The sequence below is a fragment of the Maylandia zebra genome, linkage group LG9 (assembly GCF_041146795.1).
Source record: "Maylandia zebra isolate NMK-2024a linkage group LG9, Mzebra_GT3a, whole genome shotgun sequence".
NCBI lineage: Eukaryota > Metazoa > Chordata > Actinopteri > Cichliformes > Cichlidae > Maylandia > Maylandia zebra.
The window spans coordinates 21,919,427-21,944,004 of record NC_135175.1 but is presented as its reverse complement, the minus strand read 5'-3'; the positions used below and the strand labels follow the sequence as shown (position 1 = coordinate 21,944,004).

Here is a 24,578-nt window from a genome sequence, read left to right as displayed (position 1 = left end):
CTGATCTAGCAATAAAAAGTGATGAAAATAAATTGTGCTTTGTTTTCTGATCAATAGCTTCTGGAGCCCACGTATGATCACACACGGATTGCTGGATATAGGATCAGTTTAAAGAAATGTAAATAATGGACTACATAACCATTCAAGTTCCCATCAGTAAATTTCTATTGTTTAATATCTGAAACCTCAAACTATTTCTTTTCCAGCTAAATAGGTTCCTGAAACTGACCAAGTATTTGTTCATGGCAAGACTGGATTATCCAAAGTCAATAGGAAGAGGAAAGCAGCCGGATCAAACAACAAATATAAATAATTCCTGCATAATTTTAAGAATGAGATGTGATTTATTAAAATAAAAGTTCAGAAACATCTTATGACTCATTGAATATATGAAAATGTGCAATCTGATTGGACAGAATTTTAGGAGCTGCAAGGGGAGATAAACTGGCGCCAGCTCAGTGGAGAAGTATCGTGAGGTGTTTGCTGACATCTGCTGCCTCAAAATATGAACTCCGCTGGGTGGACATGACTCATATTAGACACGGGAAATATGTCTAATGACATTTTGATTTAACAACAGCATGGACCTCCCCGCCCAAAAAAAGAAAGAACAGAAACCAAAACAGACTCATGGAGGTTCATCTTGAACATATATTTATAAATAGCTGTATATTTTCAATTCTTCCATACAAATCAGAGACATGATCTAACTAAAATCGATTAAAAGAGAAGAAACAGAAAACAATCAGAGAGCTGCGTCACACACGGCCCACTCATTCACATTAGACAGAAGATTTTGACCAAGATTAAAGGCAAAAAGGCTTAAATAGGAAACGCCTGCGATTAAATCCTTCTGTATGAGTAACCACGAGAAAGTAAAAACAAACTTTAATTAAAACCTCTTTTTTAAAAAAGGGAAAAGAAGTCCAGGTGTGACACTTAAGTCAAACATCATTAATCTACAGTGTGTGTACTGTGTTACAGTGGTTATTGTAAGAGCAACAAGGTAAGGGTAATTATTATTTTTTTTACCTTGGGCTTTTAATGTGCACACCAGGATGGTTTTAAGCAGCATGACATCTTAACTAAGGCTTCATCTTGTTTGATGTTGAAACATACAGTACGCCTAAACTACAGAATACATTCATGTGTATTAACTGTATGCATTCCTAGAATTTCAAGTCAACATAAATGTGCAATTTAGCATGCAGCAGTGGCACTGGTATGCAAATGCAATTCTTTTACAAAAACAAACAAAAAAAACAGCCCCAGTGATAACAGCTTACAATCATTAACGGCAGCTTTTCTGTAACATGGTGTGCTCTTGAATATTCTTTATGAAAGTCAGCTAACTGCCTGGCCCAGCAGGCTCAAACATCTCTTCGCTCACAACCTCAACTGAGCTTAAGGGCTCAGAGTTAGCATCTGGTACCTTGGGGATTGTTGTGATACTCGGGTTTTCGGTGGTAATTTTGAGGCCAGCCATGTCTTCAGCAGTCTCTCTGATAGGAGAAGTGCTGGCAGTCAGGTCTATACCGAGCTTCTGCTCAGGTTCCTGGATGTCTGGTTCTCCTTGCTTCTCTGGAAATGAAGGTCTTTGGTCAAAAGATGAATAATCTAATAATAAAAAAAAAGAAAGAATAATACAATATTGTTAAGGTTATGGATGGTGAAACCATGGGAAATTGCTCAACTTCCTTGGTCTGTAAGGAGATATTTAACAATAATTAAGATCAAATCTCCTGAGCATCCTTTTATGACTTTTGTACTTCAATAGATTACATAACCAAAGCTCAGACTGCTGCATTTCAGACCGTGACCACTGATGGAAAGGACTGACCTGCACCTACTGTTTAAAATGCTAACTGAGTTCTTGATAACTGATATCACATGGCACATGGAAATCAGTGCATGTAGACCCATAGACATGGTCAATATGCTCAAGTTCAAGCTCTGCATCAGAATGAAGAAGAAAGGTGATTTAAATGACTCTCTGTAAAAGGGAAAATACCCAGTGAGCATCACTTCTCTGGCTGAAAATGCCTTGTTGATGCCAGATGAGAATATTTAAAGTGCTTCATGGTGACAGGAAGGCAACAGCAACTCAAATAACAACTTTTTACAACCATCGTAGGCAGAAGAGCATCTGTGAACGTACAACGTGTCAAACTTCGAAGGCCACTCTTGTCAGCTAAGAATGGGAAACTGAACCTACAATTCACACAGGCTCATCAAAACTGTACAATAGAGGTTTTGAAAAATATTGTCTGGTCTGATGAGTTTCCACTTCTGCTGTGACATTCGGCTGGTTGGGTCAGAATCTGGGGCAAACAACATGAAAGCTTGGATCCATTTTGCCTTGTTCATGCTGCTGGTGGTGGTGGTGTTGTGACGGTGGGGGAAATTTCTTGGCACGCTTTGGGCTCGTTAGTATCAGTACAGTACCCCGCCTTCTGATGGCTGCTTCTGAGACAATAACGCGCCATTCCAGTCATCTTAAACTCCCTTCTTGAACATGACAATAAGTTTATTTTACTGAAATGGCCTCCCCAGTCACCAGATCTTAGTCGAATGGACTTCACAACTCTGCAACAACTGTGTGACGCTGTCATCTCAATATGGACCAAAACCTCTGACAAATGTTTCCATCTCCTTGTTGAATCTCTGCCATGAAGAATTAAAAATGTTCTCAAGGTAAAATGGGGTCCAATCCATTACCTAATGAAGTGTTCAGTATAGACCACTTTACCTGCTGTAAAACGTATATCTGTGAAAAAACACTTAACACATTTGGCTGGAGTAGTTTTATTCTGCAGTAAAAGAGACTAATACAAAACCACTGCATTAAATGACTCCTTAACTGAGAGGCGTATCAACAATAGCTGGTTTTAATCGTGCTTATTTTTCTTCTCAATCGGGATGCCATCATAAACACGTAATTGCTCTATTTAGCCACACAATTTAATCACGTATGAAGTACTTACCCAAGCTACTCTGATCACCTGAGTCATCTCCATAATTAGCAAACATGGAGCTGCTGCCTTCCTCGTTAGTGGAAACAGTGGCTGATAAATCTGAAGTCGGTGCATCGAGTATGGTGAAAGCATCTGAAATAAGTACAAAGCAAATGCCCATTATTCCGTGTGAAAATGCATAATGTGTCAAATGGATGAAAATGTCCTGAAGTGATCCTGTTACCTCGGTCTGGTGGCTGCTGAGTGGGTGAGATTAAAGACTGATCTTGCATGCTTTTCTCATTTTGATTCAGTGCTGCTTCGGTAGATGGGCTACATTCATCGGTAGAAGGCACCTAAGGAGAGAAAACTGGAGGTCACAAATACCTCTAGCAAGTTACAGTTAAAGGAGCAGTTTGTGGGATACAGTGGCATCTAGTGGTGAGGTTGCAGATTACAACAAAGTCAATACACCTGGCCTCACCTTCCGCTTCTAAAAATGTAAGTGAATACTAGGTCGTCACCCCCGACTGAAAAAAAACTGAGCTAGTGTAGAAGGTGGATCCCTCCTGTAGTAGATATGTAGGTCTCATTTTAAGCCATAAAAAAGATTATTCTTTTTGTACTTCTCAACATGATCCCTTGCTACCAATAGATGCCATTACATCCTGCACAGCTTAATAAATAAGCAAGAATAAGATACAACAACCTTCACCTCAGTGTGCTCAGTTGCAGCTACCTCTTCACTGCTGCCAGTGAGCACTGGTTGAAGAACATTTTTATTCTGGGCGTTAGGCTGAACTGGACGAGTTGGAATTCTGTGCAAGTATCCATAGCCGATCCCACAGCCTAAGCTAAAAAATAGGGGAAAAAACCCACGGGTGTTGACATGGCAATATTTATCTACATGCTTTGATTTAAATAAAGATAAAAAAAAAAAAATCAATGCCAACCTTCCCTCGCCTCCCCACGCTCCGTTAGGAGTCACCACTACCTCTCGGCACTGATCCGTCTTAGTGTTGTACACCAAAAGCTTCAAAGGTTTCCCCTCGTTGGCTTCAATCAAAGAAAAGAAATCCTCGGACTGCAGACGTTTCACACAAAAATAACGTTTTTGTTATTTCTTTTAATAATGTCTGCTAGTTAAAACAATTATTTCTTATTTGGAATAAAAGTCAAAAGACAAGAAATCTTACATCTTGTAACACTTGGTCAGCTCCAACTATGAAGTCATTGTATGCATCCAGGCCTGCGAGAGCGGCGGGAGAATTTGGTTCCACTTCCTAAAAGTTTTTTTAAAAATTCTAAAATCTACCAAAATTATTAACATTTGCAATTTTAAAGCCTTTGAACACAGAATGCAATGATTTTTCAGACTCACTTATTCTTAAGGCAACTGTTCAATTCAAATTTGCAGGATTTATTTTTTTATAGTTCGGATCAAGCTCGATTTTTCATATTTTTCCACATAGGAATAAACAGATCTGACCAATCAGACCACTACATTTGGCAACAAGTGTGCTCATTGCTCAGCGTATGCACCAGTACTGAATGTGCAATGATATGGAAATAGTAAAAATAATACTATTTTACCTCAGACAGACAGCCAGACACTGCTCCGGCTAAATCAGCTCTCTAAAATTATTTCTGTACGTCCTCAGATGTGGTTGCAATTTTGCCAAAAAGAGAAAGCAGTCGAGATACAGCTTCAACTCCTGGATCAAACCAAGAAATTTTCCCTGCTGCTGTCCTCGCCTGAGAATTGGATGAACCCGGATTCTCACTTTCTTCTTTTTCTTGTTTAGAAACATCAGAATCATCTCATCATTTCTTTCAACTTCATTTTTTCACACAAAGCAAGACTTTTGTTGTGTTTATCTGTTATACGGCAGGTTTGGATCCAAAACAGGCTTTTTTTTTTTAGAAAAAATGGCTAAAATCAGAATTTTAGCCATTTTTCCGCATACATTCGGTGTGCAAAGGCCTTTAACCTACAGTAACCAGCAAAGGGTGAAACCTGAGCGAAGACAGGTAGATTTAACTTACCAAGACATGCCACACATTCTCATTGGCTCCTTCAAAGCTGCAGAAGCGGACACTAGCCCCCAGCAAACCCTGACCGCCCCACATGTTACTGGGTGTCACCTCCAGCTCCCTCACACGCTGGGTTTTGGAGTTATACACTTCAAGTTTGACTGCTTTTTCCACATTTGCCTTCAGAAGATCCTTCAGCAGGTCGTTTTCCTTATTCTGGAGAAACAAAAGGAAAAAGGGCTACTCCAGCTGCAACTGTGCAGATGCGTTTTCTTTCATGAAAAAGAACATGAAATGTAATTACTGCCACTCTTCCAAATGAGGTTATTAATAAAGCACTGAAAAACACTGGATTATCTCATAAAGGCAGTACCTCAAAATTATGGAAATCGGTGTTTGCCTGCTGTGTCCTACCTGCCGAGTACTTTGCTTTATATACAGAAAAAATGGGTCTTGAAGATGGTTTCAAAACAGACTACAACTTGCTTTTGTCCTATTAAGTTGATTGAGATCTATAAATATGTTATTCAGCTTCATAACGCCTTTTAAAATAAGTTTAGAATTTAAAAATGTTTTAGTTTTTAGCATACTTTCAAATACAATTGAATATATGCCACATTCACAGCTACGTTGCAGGGCTTTTTTGGCATTTTCATTTTGTCCTCAACTCGTCATTTTCAATTACAATTCATACCTGAAATGTCATAAAGATAGAAGAAGTCAATATTTGACACCTAGTTACTCATTTTAACCAGGAGTGTAGTGACACAGGAGTCTACTCACAAGTCGGGCGTTTCCTATAGAGAGAATGAAGTCAAAGAAAGGCTCCAGACCAGCCTTCAGAGCAGGAGAGTCCTCTTGAACCTGAGAATAAAATAAAATTACTTAAATAATTAAAAATATTAATAATAATTTAAAACACAGAACAGAAAACTTGACATTTGGTTTGACTGACAAACAGCACAGTGATATTATCGCCCCCCGTTTGTCAACCTAAGATATTGCAGTGTCCAAAATTTGGGACTTCTCAATGAGACGAGGTACCCGCTTTCTCGCGCGGTTAATATGTTATATGCAACTTTGAAACGTGCCATAACTAAAGAAAGTTTCTATAGTGACTGTTAAACTATTCCATTTCCCAACAAAGGCACGCGGGTTGGAAGTGTGCCAAATGCCACCTCATCTTCAACATCATCATGGGCGGACACCATTCAAGCTGAGCTCACGAGTAACTACAGTTACACGATAACCTGTCAATTACAGTCAGGCTCTGCGTAGATAGATAAAGCAGCAATTATGGTTCAAAGCACAGTTAACAAGTCACTAAGCAAAAAATGTATGAAAAGTGAGCTATAGGGACTAACAAACCGCGTGACGTGTAACCTTGCACTACTTTCTAACGTACCCCGTGGACATGATATCCACAATTAGCTCCTCCGTCCGACAGTAACGAGCTCTGCGGTAGCCCCATTGCCTTCAGCAGTTACGTTTTACTAGTTCTGACTAAATGTCACTAAAGCAGACTTATTTCAGGAGTCATTACTGGTACATACACTCCGCATACAAGCTAGCTAGCCAGCAGCTGACATAGGTTGACAGCAGGCGCTGGAGAGCCAGACAAAGCTTATAAATAATGATGACAGAAAAATCGAGTTTCTTCTTCCCGATTTTCATATCAGCAGCAAACAAGCTGAGTTCGATTAGCCGTCCTTTACAGGGTGTTCTACGCGGTTGCTTAGCAAAACATAACGCCATGCTCATTCATAAAAAAAATGCCACTTCCTGTTAAGTATTTAGATATTTTAGGCAATAAAAAAACAAAACAATAAATTACCGAATATATAAATAAATAAATATTACATAGATTTGACAGTTTGTTGCCTTACTGCGCATGTCTGTGGGAAAAGTAATTAAAGATGACAACATTTATGAAAACGAAATACTATTCTTATTCATATTCCTCTCGCTCCTCGTCTGTCCTTCAAGTTCGGGTCCTGGGAGCTTCAATACACACACACACACACACACACACACGTGTGTGTGTGTGTGTGTGTGTGTGTGAGAGAGAGAGAGAGAGAGAGAGAGAGAGAGTATTTTATTTAAGTCTAAAACAAAGAAAAAAACATTTTTACAGTGAACCTCATGAACGATGCAATTAACTTTGTATGGTATCTTTCCTTTGAAGATGGAGAAGCCATTTATATATCTATTCTATCTTTAAATAAAAACATCGTGATGGTCAACATTGTTATCTCACAGCAAGAAGGTCATGTGAGGTTGCATGCTTGTGGGCACTCTGGCTTCATAGTCCAAATACATGTGTGAATGTGTTAGATCCATAGATGTGAATGTGACTGTTAATGGACGTCTGTATCTCTGTGATAGACTGATCCATTTAGGGTGTACTGTGCCTTTTGCTCCATAACAAGTGGGATAGGCTCTAATTCCCCTATGACCGAGAATTAGATAAGCAGAAGAAAAAGAACTCATGTATACACTTTTGTATACGGTAGTTATACTGTACATTTTTTATTATAATGAATACACGTGTGTATTTTTATTGAATTATGATTTAACTTTTCATTGAATATTCTGCTTTTGTCTGTTTTGTGTTGAGTGTACAGTGTACAGACAGAAGGCAGCGGAACATTTTCTTCTTTACCTTGGCCGTCGATCATTTCAGACTTTTATCTGCTGTAATATTTGTCTTGAATGCACACCTTTCACAGATGGTTTGGTCGACTCTGCCATCACTAGACAGCACCTGTTCTTTTCCCACCATGATAAAATAAATTAAGTAATTAATTAATTAATAAAGTTCTCTTGTCCTTAAAGTTTTCTGAGTTGAATGAAATGCAAATGTACATAAGTCTGTATTTGTAAGAGTTTCACACAGTGGTGGATTGCCACACAAAGTCTCACACTTCTCAAACTTTCAGCTTTTCATAGCAGTACATTTAATGTGAATTGATCCACATGGACTATTGATACTGGCTGGTAACTTAACATCTGCCCGGTTTCCCAATCTCAAATGGGTATAAAAGCAAACTGCAGCTTGTCATCAGTGCTCCAACATGATGCGGCTTGTGCTTCTTCTGTCCTGTATTGGTAAGCCCACCTGACTTAAATAATTTTCTGTGCCTATATTTTCTGAACGTTAAAACTATATTACCACATCTGTCCATGTGTGTGCTGAAGGGCTGATTTGTGCCAAAGAACCTCTCAACTACAAAGTTGACAATGAGAGGGTGATAGGCGGCAGTAATGCTCAACCAAACACATGGAAATGGCAGGTAAATCCTCTGAACACTAATGATATTTTTATTTTTCTATCTTTTGATGCAAATAGGTTTTGTACTGTAGTTTTAAAATACTAGATTTAGAAAAAAAACTCCATCTCCACCATATTTTCATATATCTTTAATATTTCACAGGTTTCTGTGCAGTATGATCAATTCTATGATGGCTCATTCTACCACATGTGCGGAGGATCTGTTGTTGATAGCTTCCACATCATGACTGCAGCTCACTGCATCCTCAGGTTTGGGCTCTGACCATGATTATTCTTAATGACACCATTTCCTTTGTGCATTTTGTAATATTTTAAAGTCGATCTTGGTGTCTCCTGGGCTGAACAAAAGAGTGTAAGTAAGCACTGTACTTATGTTTTTTCCATGTCCTTCTCAGCCCAGATGCTAGTCAGTACCGTGTAGTGGTGGGTGAGTATGACCTGTATAAGTTAGAAGGCAGTGAGCAGTTCATCCATGTGGAAAAAATTACAGTCCACCCTGGCTGGAATGGTGATCTTCGTTATGGGTAAGTGGCAGCATGTCAGATCACCTCTCTCAATTAAGCCTCATTTAAATATGAAATGTTAATCTCAGCAAACAAGCAACTATTAAAATTATACAACTCTATCTTTGGTTATTTTTTCTTAGAAATGACATTGCTCTCTTGAGACTCGCTGGTCCCATCTATGACAGTGGTTACGTGGCTATAGCTAATCTCCCCTACCCGGACCAGACACTGCCTCATGGCTTCACCTGTTACATCACCGGCTGGGGATTAGTAGACTGTGAGTACACCTGGGTGCTAAATGTACACATATACACACCCTATATGTGGATGTAATAAAAAGGTTCCTGCATACTTTCTCCACTGAATCAGATGGAGGTAGCCCTGCCATCCTACAGGTGGCTCCCATCAATGTGGTGGAGCACTCGGTCTGCTCCCAGCCCGAGTGGTGGGGCAGCATTGCTCTAGAAACCATGGTGTGTGCCGGAGGGGATGGGATCATAGCAGGCTGCCAGGTAGAGGAGGTTTCGCCTCATGCTGCAACTATCATATTGTTAACAACAATACTGTGTTAAGACATTCTCACAGTCATTGCACGCTATGTTCTTATTGTTATCTGTCCCAGGGCGACTCTGGAGGTCCTCTGAACTGCTTTACTGATGGAGCCTGGAGAGTCCACGGTGTTGTCAGTTACGGCCCATCTGGTATGTGCAACCAAGTGTTCAAACCCACGGTCTTCACCAGAGTCTCTTCCTTTGAAGACTGGATGTTTTCAGTGAGTCTCTTGATGCCTCTGTGCTTTTGTTTGGCGACTATAATCTTATAAAGCGTGACTCATTATTTTATCTATTTATTTTTTCAGGTTATGGGTCTTGCTTAAATGGCACCGCATTCCTTACAATTCTCAAATGCAACCTGCAAAATAAAATTGATGTGCATCTCATTCATGTTCTGCGCAGCAGATATTTGCCTGTAGTTCTTGAATTTGCCAAAGGGTGGCAAAACCACCTCATGTTCTGACCAAACAACGTCCTGCTTTTCTCTCAGAATCAGATCCTTTTAATGGCATTCCGGTACTTTCCCACAATTTCAGAAACACATTTTCTACTGAATGCATTTGCTGTTGGTGTACTCCTTTTGCGACCAGTCCATACATGTGCCACAGTTTTTGTTTGAATACCAACACAGCGGCTACGGTTGTGACCTCCTGACCTCCCGAACCACAGTTTTAGTTGATGGAAAATTTCTAAGGATGTTTCAAACTGAGAACCTCTTTTTAAAAAAAACAGGCTTAAGTAGCAGTGAATTACAAGGACAACTGGAATATTCTTGCATGGTGTACCTGAACACCCTGTCCCAACAAGCAGAAAACCTTTTTTTCCCTCTCTTTTTAATTGTGGCCAAATGCTATATGTAGTCATAGGCTCAACATTTCCTTCTTGTCTGGAATTTCTGGCCATATGTTTGTGGTAGTAGTCAGGAGACTTCTGCATGACATCATATAAAGTGTTTTTCTCCACACCATGGAGACCAAAAACCACAGATACATTCCAGTGGTTTACATTAGAACCTAACAGGAATGTTGTTTCAATAGATTTAAGGAGAAATGTCAATTTTCTTTAATACAGTAGAAGAAAATGGTCTTAATGGTTTCCCAAATAGAAGCTAAACTAATATAAAAAAAAAAGTTTAGTAAGCAATTAGATCCCTCTGAATTTTTCATTCAGTTCAAGTTTATTCATTTGGCAACATAACAAGGCCTCAAGGTTCTTTTTACTCTAACGTAAAGACCCGAAAACCCCAATTGTCATATGATTCTCTATGAACAAGCACTACATGACGCCAGGAAGGAAAAACTCCCTTTTAAGAGGACAAAAATCTCCAGCACAACCAGGCTCAGGGAAGAGCAGCTGTATTGGGAAAGAGGAAGACAGGAAAAAACACAAACTATGGGAGAGAGATGACACAATGTAAAGGCATGCAGCCGTGGCATATAAGCACCTGTGGGAAGTCCCCCAGCAGTTTGAGCTTGCTTCAGCATAACCAAGGGATACTTCAGGATCACAGTCCTTTCAGATTTAGCTTTAAGTCTAATCTTAAAAGTAAAGATGGCGTCTGTCCCCTGAACTTTCGCACAGAAGCATTTTACTAAACGTTACGGTCGTCCCAGGGTTTACACATTTGTGTAAAACACCAAATACGTCCTGTTTGACAGATCTAGTAACAAATTGTCAATTGTAATGTAATCGTTGTTCTTTTCTAATGAACAACTAGATTAACTTGGATCCTGTGTTTTTATTGTAATGAGTGGTAAAAACTGCAGTATGGAGAGCACAATTAGTTTTTTTCCTTTGCTAGAGGTTTCACCACCACTGGTGTAAAGTAGCAGTGTACTGTAGATTACCTGAGCTACACATAATTTGAAAGTACATTAGTGTGCTTATTTTACTTTTGCTACTTTTAGCTTCACATGTTTAATGCAAACCCTGACCCCAGGAAGGGTTTGTGTCTCTGGCTGGAATTGAACCAGAAACCCTTTGCTTGGCAAACAGATGTGCAAACCGCTACACTTCTTGCAATTATTTGCTGGTCTAGAAAGGGTTAAACCAATTATAACACATATTTTTGGCTTATTCGCTAAAATATATTATTAATATATCAAGTATACCCCCTCCCACCAAAGAAAGCTAGAAATAATACCCCTAGGAGTTTTTGTCCATGCTTTTTCCCCCAACAATGCAAAAAGTTTAATTTTCAGCATTTTACAAAGACAAAAAACAGTCAAAGATTTAGAAAACATTTTTTTTATTATTATTATTATTTGGAGGGACAGGCTGTCAAAATGGCGTAGATGAAAGACACTGTTTCTGAACAGCAGGTTAATGTGTGAGTATGTAAAAAAAATAAAAAAATTAAAGCAGCTTTGTTTGCTCTGCAGGACCATTCAAGCAGAAATATGTACAACACAAAAGGCAAAAAAAGTAAGACAATTTCTTTGAAAACAATATAAATTGTACTGTAATACATTACATTGAACACTCACTGTTGCCATTTCTTCATGAGATTTGATGTTTTATACAAGAGAATCAAATGCCTGCTTGCAAAGTGCCCTCTTCATGGCATAAGAACATATATTGGATGGACTTCAAAGTAATCAAAAAAGGCAAAAAAGCGAATAATACAGTTCCAAAATGTGCACTCGGCACTTTTTCAAAGTATACAATTAATCAGAACAAGTTTTAACAAACAGGACCTGCATGCATAATTTCTAAAGGGTCCAGAAAGGCTGTTGAAACAGCTGTAGAAAGGGTGAGATATGTACATTGACTCTCTAGTGTCCCTCGGCTCTTCACACAGGTGACAGCACAATCACCTTTGAAAGGTCTCGTTCAATAATTAATGAGGCAACTCTTCAATTTTCAGGGTTTGCGCGTGCGATAAAAATTGTATAATATATGCAGTTTTTATGCACAAAAACCCTTTACATGTGTAAGTCATAACATATCGTAAGCCAAGTCACAGACTTCCAAAGAAATTCAGAGTACAATCAAATTGATCTTCGCAATTTACTTAGTTTTAGTGGCATGTCTCTAAGATATCGAACCATAAGGCTGCCTATGAAAAATACTTCAGAATGCTGGAGAGCAATAACCTTCATAAGTATACATTTCTCTATAATTCATATATTACAAAGGTCGACCCAGATTGAAAATTACTCGCTTTTGCTTAATAAAATATTCAATTTGTCAGTGATTAGAATTCTTTTGTCATTCTACATAAATTAGTTAGAAAATATTAGTGTAATTTTCTATGTTTACATTATAGGCAGCAATACAACAGAACCATAATTTAGTTTCAGTGATTAGGGAGATTCCACAGTTTTCAGTCCCAAAGCTTAAATGGAAGCGCTGTGCACACTCTATTAGCATGCATGACTCCCCCCGATAAGCAGGCACATCCAGTAAACTTTACAACACCCCATTTTATTGCCAGGCGTCTTAAATTAAATAACTAGTGAAATAATGACATAATAAGTTATCCAAAAAAAGAAAAAAAAAGAAAATAGTTAAACTGTAAAAGAGAATAGATATTAAATACTTGCTGATGGACTTGTGATCCCATTTCCCATAACAATGCCTAAATGTGATATGGACAAGGAAAACAAAACAAAAAAAAAAACAAAAAAAAACAGGAAGGAAGATTGCACTTTCGGGTGAAATATCAAACCACAGTGCTGCTTGAGTGAAAGTAGGCTTCATCAGAAATAAATAAAAGGAATTCATAAAAGGAAATAATTTAAAACAAAAGTAAAAAGACAATACAGCTACAGCTTTTAAATGGCATGAGCATTATATCTAGTTACCCTGCTCATAAATATGAAACTCCGTCATGTTAGCGTTTAACTGTTGAATCGATCCCGTTCGACCAAAACAATGCCTATTCATACATAACTATTTTTTTTCACAGATAAAGTGCTGATCAAGGAGATTTTAGAGGGATTTTATTTGTACCATAAAAGACCCTTGGGAGAGATCTTGAGGAGAAAGAGTCCACTAGCTTTAGGATTTAACACGAGGAGGACCCCTTCTACTCAAGTCGTCCGGGTGTTAGCCTAAAATCTAGGGCGCGAACAGGTTACCATTTGACTCTGGTTTTCATATGAAGGCCATCACAGCAAAGGTACATTGCCTCCAAAAGCTAGAAAAAAATCCCTGAGGTGCACATTCAGCTGTGTTGAGATTCCCAACCTGGCCCCAGAGGGTTCATTCCCATTTAGCGTATGGTTGGTGATCTTGGTTTGGTTAAACAAGCTTTCTTAGGAATTGAGAGCCACCACATCTTTTTTATTATTATTTTTAATATGCCTGATCAAATTGATATACGTTTAGTATCTCTTTCAACACTAGCTGCCGTCTCACACAGCAATCATTCCAAACTGCTTTGCTTACAATTTTGAAGGCAAGTCTGGAATTTTGAACGTTTATTAGGCGAGAGGGAAAAAAAAAAAAAAATCAAACGCAATCACAGCTTCCTCCAACACTTTGACATCTTATGTGCATTTTCAAACCTGCGTTTTTCTTGCACTGTCCACAAATTTTTCGCCTTGCGTGGGTCAAACTTTCACAGACTCCATCACAGACAATTTCATGGCTTCCTCCAACAGCTGATTGTCTGTAAAAGTGGCGGGGGGTTCTGGGACGGACTCTGAAAGGCCAATCAGCGACTCCAGGAGGCAGGTCCCTGGGTCACTGGCTGCAGGAAAACTGGGATAACTAGGCAACTGAAACTGAAAAAAGTTGTCCATGTGCTCGTACTCCTTGAGGGAGTTGTAGAGGGAGGTGGGCCCCAAACAGGGGAAGCCATCGAAAAACTCCAGGTCTGACTCAGACGAGAGGCTCAGCTCCATGTCGTAGCTAGCTGAGCGATCGACTGTGGGAGAGGGCGTGTGTGGAACACTACAGCTATGGAAGAGAGCGTTTCCCTGGTTGGCATTCTCATCCAAAAGTTCTGAAATGGCTGTTGCTCGATTGTCTGTTTGATCGTCCGAAGAGTCCAGCAGTGCAGCGTCTATATTGTCATTCTCATCTGCAAAGTCCACCATACTAAAGCTACTAAACGCCTCCGTAGATGGCTGCTGTTGCTCTTGCTGCTGCTCTGGGCAACAAGTGTCTTTGTCGCTCTTATCGCCGCTGTCCTTGCTACTTCTCGAACAGTTTTCTGTGTCACTGAAACACAGTATGCGGCTCAGGCCTTTCTCATCAACATCCAGCTGGGCGCTGGGCTCACACGGACCTTCGCCTGCCTCCGAGTCCTCACTCTGAGAGTCCGACAAGTCTGTCATATCGCTGCTGCAGCTGTTCTCCCCAGCTGCTGTCATCTCTGAGCTGAAGGGGAAGGAGGGCACTGCTGGTAAGGGGGTGGCACCGGTTGTGTTCTCCTCATCCTCTTCTGTGCTGGACTGCTCCTCCAGCCTCTTCTCCAGCTCCAGCTTCATTATAGTGTGGATATAATGCGTCTGTACCCTGGTGGAGTTGAACTCAATGCGGCCCTCCATGTTTCCGCATCCATCCTTGGTACATCCGCATGGAAAAGAGGAGTGGTCCATCTGCAAGAAGTAAAGAAAAGTTCTTAAATCATGCAACAGAAACTCCTAAGTTGCTGTGTCTTGCCCGGGTGCTCTTGATAGCATGAAATTGTTGGGGCTCTTACCTGACATTTGATGCCAGCCAGGCTGCAGCTGCAAGTCTCAGGTTCGCAGAACCCCTGACAGTCGCAACCACAGTTCTCCCTGGAGAGCCTCAGCTCGTGCAGCTGCCTCTTTTCCTCCTTGTCGATCTTCTTCACACCAGCCGCTTTGAGCAGCGCATAGCGGCGCTTGGACGTGTAAGGCTGGAGAAAAGAGCCCTCGTCGACGTTGGCTCCACTGATGTCAATATCCTGCTCTGGGATGTCATCCACTGTAAGTTTTTCGGCCTCCTCGCTCTCCTGGGTTCCATTTTTTGTCAGCTGAACACAACAAAAGGAACAAAGTTTATTTGTCATGTTGAACAGGCACAGTTTCATAGATCCCTTAACCACTGCATTTCTTTTATGGTGCACACCTTCAGTTTGAGAGCTTCCAGTTTCTCTTCCCTGAGTCTGTTGAGGAGTTTTTCCCGACGCAGGAGCCGCTGCTCCACGGCAAACTCTGCGAGCGAATATGTGCGGAGTGCACTGTGGCGTTGCATCATGCCCAGAGTGCATCCTCCTCGGCTGGGAACACTGGTGAAGCCCTGGCACCGAGGGAAGAAGAACACCGTCACCTGGTCAAACGTCACATTGCCCCGCCGCGCTCGTTTGGATTTCTTAAGGATGGACGTTGCTATGGATGGAAAAAAAAAAAAAAAAAGAGGCAGGATTAGAATACATGATGCACAAGTAAGAGAGGATGCTCTAAAGAGGGGGGATTCTTACTTTCGTGCCACTAGATGGCATAATTCCCCAGCACTTGTACTTGAGAGGTGTATAAATGCTGCTGAACAGACTGTAAAAGGACACCCCTCTGATTCATTGCTCCCGCCTTATCATGTACCCAATTAAAAGACACTCTAACACGCTTACATCCTGTAAAGTGAAACCTACACTAACCCAAGAATCCATTTAGCTTTGTAACTTGCCCTACTGTGCGACAAAAAAAACAAAAAAACAAAACACCCAACCCAGGAATTTCCCTTTGTTGGCCAGGAAAGTGGAGGAAACAGAGCCGCCAGGATCACAAAAGTGGGGAGTAAATGCTTGAGGCTTCCAGATGGGGGTGAAGGGTGGAAGTGTAGCCCTAAGGGCAAGAATAAAACCTGCCCACCCGGGTCTCGCTGCTAGCTGACAATCCCCACAAATGGCCCAGTAACTGAAACGGGTCAAAGGTTCTCTCGCTGTTAAAAAGTGCTCACGATCTTTCTATACCCAGACAAATACAATAAAACCATATGGGAGCCAAAGTAGAACCATATGTGGGAAAAAAGCCCAATTATTCAAGTTTTATTATATATTCCACTTCCTCCACCCAGGAATATTCAACAACACTTTAGAGACTCTTTTAGAGACAAGCAACTTTTTCCCTTCTGCCTGAGTCACCAGAACTTTTCGAATCTACAAGCCACATGTGTCGGACATTACAATTATTATTTGGTGGGGAGATCCTTGTAGACTTCTAGTTCGCCCTGAACTGGCCTTAAAAGACACAGAAAGCTGGTGTGATACCTGAAGCTTGGAAAAGTAACCTTTTACCTTAATAGAGGTAAGCGGCACACAATAGTTCTACTATGTGGTCTGATCTGCTGCTTGGGGTAATACACATAAAAATAAACTACCAAGGTACAGCTTCACATCCATCATCTTCTCTGCTGTGTCTAGCAGTCACTTCACAATTTCTGTGTAAACACTGGATTATAATGATCCAGCCAATCTGCTCCTTCAGATGTGTCTGCACGCCTTTTTTTCTTGATTGTCCTACCCCCCCCCCCCTTTTTTTTTTTTTTTTTTGTATCCCTTCACCCACTCACTTTCAGCACCTGTGCTGGGTGCACGCCCGGGCTTCAGACAAGGCTCTGTGTGTTCCCAGCCTTGGCAACCTGCCATGCTTCTCTTCCTGGCTGCCTGCCCCACCATCCTGGAAACCTCACAACTGTTTGCCCTTCTCCCGTACACTGCAATCCCTTTCCAAGCCGGTCCGTCCCCTAAAGCTCAGCAGACGCACCCAGGTCGAGACACAAAACGGCCCAAGGCCGCGTGACCCACATCATGCAAGAAAAGGTGAGGCTGTGCCTGCATGCGGGGCTTTGAGAAGAAGGTGGCGACACAGCCAAGGTGAGCAGCCAGTGCATAATGTGATTAGCCATTTTGCAGCTTTAGGGCATGAAATCAAAAGAGGTATTCATTGCAGAAGTCTGAAATCATTTCTGTGAAGTGTTTCATGGCCTTCCAGCTGCCTAAATTCCTTAACCTCTCCCCCATTTATCTAAGTTTGTTATCAGAGTCTCAGCGGATGTTAAAGGCAAGAGAATGCATTATAAAAACATGTGCCATCAGCTCTTTCTGTGATTTATTATCGCTGGAGAGAGATACTCACTGTTGAAATTTGTTGCCGGGGAGCTGGGGTTGCTGGGGGTGGAATCCAGGGTGTCCGAGAAGCAGCTCTCCGCCTCCGAGTCCCAGCCTGAGCAGGCAGAGGAAAGGGAAGAGGGCGACGGTGAGGAGTAGCATGGGTCCTCATCCACCTCCTCAAACTTCCTCTTGAGAAGCCCACTCATGGCGTTAGCGCAAAAGATCTGCAGCAAGGAGGAGAGAAGGAGACGAATTAGCAAATTACTAACAGTTATTTTAACAAATCATCACCGGATCTTTATTTTATTAACCCAATAAATTATCAACTGTACATTGTCAGGCTTTTATTTAAACAAAATCAATGGTACAAGTGAGTCATGTATGCATACCAGTCTCCTGCTACTCTCAGTTGAGAACAATGGCACAGGAAGCAATCAATCAGTTCCATTTGCCTAAGTCAACAATTAGCGAACCCTTCACCCTCTTCCAAATCTCATCGGCTCAGCAAACGCATAAATTAAGAGAGACGACCAAACAGAGGTGACCTGACATTTTATTTTCTAATCAGTCACTTTAAGCAGCCCTTGCAATCAAATATGCAGTCCGAAGGAAAGCAAGGGCAATTTGCCACTGGTCATAAGTAACGTGTCCACATAGAAGTCATTGAATACATGCGCAGCTACGCATAGGCAGAATGTTTTGTTGTCCACATATCCAGAGCTGAGTAAAAGATAGAAAAGTAAAAAAATAATGCTTTCAGTGGGAGGGAGTGCTGTCTGCCCTCTAATCTTTAAAAATATTGCCCAATATCACCTTTCCAAGTATAAGATTTGTCGATGTGTTTAATGTTTATTTTTGTCGGGCAGCAACACTTTCAAAGCTCGACTAAATCCCCGTCTTTTTCCAGGCAAAATTTCAAAAAGAGCAACCGCTGACATGACAAATGAGCAGATTTGATGAAAAGCAAGGTTGCTGCTTTTGTGTTTTATGGTTAAGGGATACAAATGTGTCTCGTGACCTTAGCAAACACCAAACAATCTAATCTTCCCAACTTTTGAGAAGTTGGGAAGATTAGCAGGCGATGCTTGCTGCTAGACGGCACAGTTTATCATCACTGCGAGGACGAGCCCCTGCTATCTTAACCAGGGAGGGAGGGAGAGGGTGGAGGGAGGGAGGAAGGAAGTGAAGGGAGAGGTAGGACACAACCGGGCCGTGCTCCAGCACAGACACTCCCTCAGATGATGATGATGTGGAATGGGAAAAGGAGGCTTTACCTCGTTTCACCGTCAAACTGCTTACAAATCTTTCAACATTGCAGCTGAATCACTTTGATTTTCGTCATTTTTTAAAAACATACTCTTACTAAACACAGTACTGCACACACGTAAAACACCCAAACATCCTTCCAACAGCTTAAAATGTGACCATTGCTCTTTAGCACACAGCCAATTTGTCAGAAATGCTCCAGTGACTTTATAGGAACTTTGAATCCATCTGCGATCTGCATGTCTTGCTTGTCTCATCGGGATGTCATTACTCAAAGAACAGAAGAAAAAGAAGAAGATCTGGAAGCTGGTGTACAAGGAAAAGAGCCATTTTCTGCATGCAACAGAGAGCAGTTATGAAAAAAAAAATCCTTATGACAAGGACAAAGGCAAAGTCAAGGGCAAGAGGCTGACACCTTCGTATAGGCAGTGGGTGCATCTTTGCAGATGTACAGGGAGGGGGTTATTGTTATTGCTGCGGTCAGATATTGTTGTCCCCAGTGCACGCTTGATGAATGAATCACCTTGCAATAGGTCAAGCCAACTCACACTGTCGCTGCAACAAACAAAAAAAAGCTCCCTTCCACACTGTAGCCTTCACATTACACAGACAATAAGAGTGGAGGAAAAAAAAAAAAAAAAAAAAAAAAAAAAAAAAAAAGGAGGGGGGCACTGAATCCCCCCCATCCTATCCTTCAGCTTACTCGTGCAAAAAAAATAATCTCAAAATGCCTTGTACACGTATAACTAATATTATGACATGATGATGGGATTTGTCTTGAAACCATTTAGAAACACCTGGGTGCCGCATCTGTTGCTTTGTGTGTTCCCTTATCAGACAACATGTGTGTTCTGAAAAACACCACAAAGCTCACGTCTCTGTGCACGCAGAGCACGCGAGGGTTCACCTTACAATTCTGCCACCATTCCCAGCTCCAGTTCCCAGAAAAAGAAAACCCCACAAAAAAAAACAAAGCTGTGAAGCATCCTCCAGGGAGTGCATAGCGCCAGCTAAGCAAAGTCTTTTTAATTAAAAGCTGCAGTGAGGCAGAAGGGGGGGGGGGGGGGGGGTGCGGGAGAGGGAGAGAGAGAGAGAGAGAGAAAGAGAGAGAGGTGGTGGGGGGGGGGGGGGGGGGGGGGGGGGGCAGTGGTGTCAGAACTGGGTCATTGTCTCTTGACTGCAGTCTACCTGACACATTGATTTGTTAATCCTGTTCAACGGGCAGAAACAATGGCGAGAGGTTAATCCTGGCAAGGGGACGGCTTGTAGTCAATCTGGAGCTTCTCAGCCTGCTCAGCCGCTGCACCCACTGAACAAGGCCAAGAGAGCACAGACAGCGGATGGAACAAGGGACCCGGGGTGAAAAAAAAAAAAAAAGAAAAGAAGAAAGGAAAAAAAAAAAAGAAAAGACATTGCGTAGTGACTCATTTGCAAAAGGGTGGGACAAAGATAAAAAGAGAGGAATTCGGCGCTGGCTCGTCAAGAAAGCGGTGCCTGTGGATGTCTGCTCTAAATGGAGAATGGATGTGATCGGACAGCCGAGCCAGAGAAGGAGCGCAGCATGTTTTCAGCGTGCGCTAAATTATGCATCACTGTCATTCCATCAACCGCACACAGGCAGGCAGATAAAGGACGCATCCACCGAGGTGCTCCCCAGCCAGTTGTCACAGACTTGGAAAGATAAATCTCTGGCGAGGAGATTTGTCACCAGAAGCACTACACAGCTCAAGTCAGATGCATAACTATGTCAGTTGAATAAGATTATCTTGATACATCCAGCTACGGGGCTGTTTGTACGACTTTAGAATTTCAATTCATTTTGATTTTAAATCTGCAGACAGCCCCTCAAACCCTTTTATGAAAGAGTATTCAATTATTTGAGAAGGATGTAAAAGAGTTTGAATTACTTTTAAAAGGCAAAATGCCACGGTAAATCTTATCAAACTAACTTATCGGAAAGCTTTAGTTTAATCAGAATCACAAAAAAAGAACCAAATCATAAAAGCTTTCTTATACACATCTTTGGTTTTGCACAGATATCAACTTTCACCCTGTTTGAACTGCTCCCGTCTGCCCCTCAGCCATCAGGACAAGTCACAGTTGACTTTGCCCCCTCGCACCGCCTGTCCAGCCCTTTTGCAGCTGATAACCGTGTGGGTGGGAGCGACAAGTTGCACTAATCTTAGCCAGCCGGGAGCATTTACATGGCACACTGACAGCCTTGTGCAGTGTCTGAATGACTGACTGAGTGCTCATAAAATGTGATAATGATAAGCTTGGGAGCCTTCCCGTGTGTGTAGAACCGTGGCTGGGCAGGACAGCCCCTGCAGGCTTTCAAGGTATTGCACCTCTCACTTCCAGTTCTGACACCGAGAGGACGGGAGATAATTGATCAAAGCCGTCAAGGTGACGGATGGGCTGGATTCCAGCTCCTGCACAGCTGGGGGAAACACTGGCTCATTTCTTATGAAGTCAGCTGTTAGTCAGAAGCGCTCCACCTGCTGGAACAATGCAGGGAGCGCTCCCGCTTTCTCCTCCTATAAGCCTGTTGTTCTCACCGAAGCCGCAAAGCTTGCTGTGACTGTGCCACAGAAACATTCTGTTCCTCTGCCTTGACCCGTGCACAGCGCGATTCCAAAAAGGAGAGGTAGTGGGAAGAAGGAGGGAGGACTGTACAAAACAAATAAATAATGTCATGTTTCCAAGCCACAGGAATTCCATTCTGGCAGCACTGCTCCCGCAGTAATAGTGGAAGAAGAACACAGGCTCTATCTAACCCAGATGTGTTTTCTACTGCTAACCACTGGAAAGTCCTACTCCCACTAGACACTTGAGCCAGCCACCTTTCCTAGCCACACCTGACAGGGTATTAGCTTGCACGTGGACTTCACACGCCCCAGGCTGCCATTAATCTGTTATGCAGAGCAAACCTAAATGTCCAGGTGATGCTTGCAGAGGACTATTTACCCACTGTTTGGGTTGCTTTACTCCTGCTTTAAAGGGAAGGCTAAAACTGTTTTTTCCACTCTTTACCTCGAATGGCATTCACTGTGCAGACAAAATGACATGCAGCTTTGATTTTTCTGTAACACGCTTGCAAATAACAGAAACTGTGCCAAGTGCACAGCAGCAAACTTTGAGAAACCCTCTTTAGAATAGCAGTCCACAAGCAGAAAACACACAGCTTTTGGGTGTGTGTTTGGGTGGAGGGAGGGGGAGTGGCTTCGGGTTCAGGGGTCATGCTCCAGTCTGGGACACTTGCTGTATGGAATGCTGAGAGAGGACAAAGCAGATGGGAGCTCTCGGCTGCTGTGTTGGAGGCTGTCAGCAGGCTCCGTGTTACCCCCTCTCCACACACACACACACACACCCACCCCACTCCACCCTCATCTCCAGGCACAAAAGCGTGGGGCCATCCTGCGTGACCAAAATGAAGCAGGCACAGAGAACCTTGTCTGAACCCAGCATGCGGCTGCTGCCTCTCCCAGCTGGGGAGACAGATACTAAAAGTGTGCATGAGCTTCCTGAGGTTGTGAAACATGCACTGCAGTGCACAGGAAGTGGCCATCCAGATTATCTGTGCTGTGTCTGACAGCTGCAGGCACCACAAGGCAAACTGAATGCAGGATCACACGATGGAGATGAGGCAGTTAGGATGTGGGGATGTTATTCGCTGTGCTGCGAATTCCTTCAAATCATTTGAGAGGATTTGGGAGTGCATTGGCAGTTTTAATAAGGAGGCAGCAAACAGGTCAATTGTTATTTTAAAGAGGGACGTGGGTGCAAAATGTGTGCTATAAATGGAAAATTATGTTAAATAAGCAGAGACAATGACTTATTTAACACATCTGAAACATCCTTGGACATTAAATGCACAGCACCGAGTGCTGTATTCCTTCTCAGCAAACAAAGGATCATTCAGCTCTCTGTAGCCTAATTCCAAAAAACATGATTCCAAAAATGATCCGGGTGAGGTCGCGCTAGAGACGATTAAATCGACTCAGGCGCTTTATCGAAAACAGACACTGTCCAGAGATTAAATAAATAAATAAATAAAAGCCCCAGAGGGCAGTGTTATACCTGGAAAAAATAATAACATTAATAAATCAAGACCTTTGGATGAGAATAACAATAAAAATAAACCACATTGACATCATTTTCTCTTTATAGTACTTAAATGAATTAGAAACTTCAGTCATTTACGCATTTTAAAAGAAAGAAGAGAAAGGTCCACATGCCGTGATGGAAAACTGATCAAACAATGAAGGAGCTCCGCATTCCTTGTCCACACCTGGCTCAAAGACTGAACTGTTACCTGCATGTGGCAAATCGCTAAAATCCCCCCCAAAATTAAAAACCTATAATTATATCGGGTCGAATAGGCACGTCGTACGAGTCCAGCCGGCTCTCTCCCCCAGCTGACCCGATCATGCCTCATGATTAATGCTAATTCTAATGACAGCAGCCCTGTCAGCTGTGTGCTCAGATGTAGTGCCTTCAGGAGTCGCTCTAGTTACAAGAGGCGCACCAGCGCCGCCGAGGTGAACAAGAACAACTCCGCACGGGCTGAATACACAAAGCCGACCTCATCAACAGTTCAGATCACCTAAATGAATCCGCAGCCGAAAACCCACAGCGGTGGGAAGCACGGCTTTCCCGGCGTGAGCCGTGAAGTTTGTAAAACGCTGATTAATCAGCGATCGATCTAAAAACAAATAAATCAATCAATCACCAAGTGAATGAAGCGGGTCGTGGAATCTCGCGTTTAAAAAGAAAATCAGTTAAATGACTTTAATTCTTTCCAGTTACCGTGAATACCAGCACCCGTGTGCTGCCACCAGAAAACAATTCATTAAAACTCAACTTTAACTAGCGGGGGCCACCACAGCCGCGTCCATTTCCAATAAAGCGTCAGGCAAAGTGTTCAAAAAGAAATCAAGCGAATAAAACCCTACCAGAGATGACACGCATAGACACAAACCGCACAGGGCATTTAAACGACTCCTGACACACGAGAATAAACAGTCAAACTATCTGGCTTCCCCCCTGCTTCCCTCCGCTGAGGTTGAACGCGTAAATTACGGTGTTCAATAACCCAGCAGCGAAACTCCCGATTCTGTTTGTACTCACCACCAGTTCAAGTATCCGATCACCATCAGTCACCGAATAGTCACGCTGGGTAAAACAGCCGACGGGTGTTAACGGTGGAAGTAATCCAAATGGCACGAATAAACGTAGCGCTTATCCCCCGCGTACACACAGCCTTTTTTTTATTCTCTCCTATTGTCTGTGCCTCTCTGCCGCACGGGGTCCGTACCAGCTGAAGCGCTTCCCTTGTCTGTAGCAGACTGCCGAGAAGCGCAGGCTTTTTCGTCAGTGGAAAACTCCCTCCTGGCGTCTAGTCTGACGCAGGCGGTGACACAAGGAGGCTGCCCACGCCGCTTCCTGCCCGTCCTTCTGTGTTTGGTTTGAGCCCTTACTACCTGCGTGAGAAAACTCAATTGGTCACTAATTATAATAATAATAATAATGATAATAATAATAATAGCCTGGGAGTAGTAGTAATAGATTGATGAAATAAACACAATAAAATACGTTTTTCTTCTTCTTTTTATCACCCTTTTTAAATACATACTCACTATTATACACTCTAAAGGCAGTTATAGGAATCCCCAGGTTCCTCTCTATATTAGCAGCTGATGAGCAGTCACAAACTGTGTGATCACCAGGCAGATAAAAGTCCTGCTATTGTAACGTGGGTGGTGCCTAAATGTTGTATACGCTGTGGCTTATTTCCAGTTAAAGGAAAACACTGAGTAAGCTGCATGAAATTCTGACTCAGTTTCTTTTTACATGGAACGCAAAAGTGAAGTAGGCTTTAGAGGAAACGCCACCTCTTATCATAACCAAGCAATCACAACTACTGTCCTGGAATGATTTCTCTTC

At 42.1% G+C, this 24,578-nt stretch overlaps 3 protein-coding genes across 6 annotated transcripts; 1 reads left to right on the top strand and 2 right to left on the bottom strand.

Annotated features, from left to right (window-relative positions):
• Positions 1–631: 631 nt before the first annotated feature.
• On the bottom strand, positions 632–6,705 carry LOC101478464 (Golgi reassembly-stacking protein 1). Of its 4 annotated transcripts, none has more exons than XM_076888183.1 (9): positions 6,394–6,705; positions 5,772–5,852; positions 5,001–5,204; positions 4,151–4,237; positions 3,908–4,038; positions 3,664–3,808; positions 3,199–3,310; positions 2,985–3,107; positions 632–1,581 (listed from the first exon to the last, which is right to left on the bottom strand). In XM_076888183.1, the coding sequence occupies exons 1-9, from the start codon at positions 6,457–6,459 to the stop codon at positions 1,349–1,351; spliced, it is 1,182 nt and encodes a 393-aa protein (XP_076744298.1). In that variant the 5' UTR covers positions 6,460–6,705; the 3' UTR covers positions 632–1,348. The 4 variants fall into 4 exon arrangements, with proteins under 4 accessions (XP_076744298.1, XP_004546821.1, XP_004546822.1 ...); XM_004546764.4 differs by having other exon boundaries at positions 632–1,617; positions 6,394–6,701; XM_004546765.5 differs by having other exon boundaries at positions 632–1,617; positions 3,670–3,808; positions 6,394–6,701.
• A 1,327-nt stretch (positions 6,706–8,032) lies between these two features.
• LOC101478012 (elastase-1) lies at positions 8,033–9,726 on the top strand. The gene is made up of 8 exons (XM_004546763.3): positions 8,033–8,096; positions 8,187–8,281; positions 8,423–8,529; positions 8,676–8,804; positions 8,927–9,063; positions 9,156–9,298; positions 9,409–9,558; positions 9,646–9,726. The coding sequence occupies exons 1-8, from the start codon at positions 8,063–8,065 to the stop codon at positions 9,661–9,663; spliced, it is 813 nt and encodes a 270-aa protein (XP_004546820.1). The 5' UTR covers positions 8,033–8,062; the 3' UTR covers positions 9,664–9,726.
• A 1,845-nt stretch (positions 9,727–11,571) lies between these two features.
• csrnp1b (cysteine-serine-rich nuclear protein 1b) lies at positions 11,572–24,347 on the bottom strand. The gene is made up of 6 exons (XM_004546761.5): positions 24,272–24,347; positions 23,763–24,115; positions 17,392–17,590; positions 15,386–15,645; positions 14,994–15,290; positions 11,572–14,889 (listed from the first exon to the last, which is right to left on the bottom strand). The coding sequence occupies exons 3-6, from the start codon at positions 17,570–17,572 to the stop codon at positions 13,897–13,899; spliced, it is 1,731 nt and encodes a 576-aa protein (XP_004546818.1). The 5' UTR covers positions 17,573–17,590; positions 23,763–24,115; positions 24,272–24,347; the 3' UTR covers positions 11,572–13,896.
• Positions 24,348–24,578: the final 231 nt, after the last annotated feature.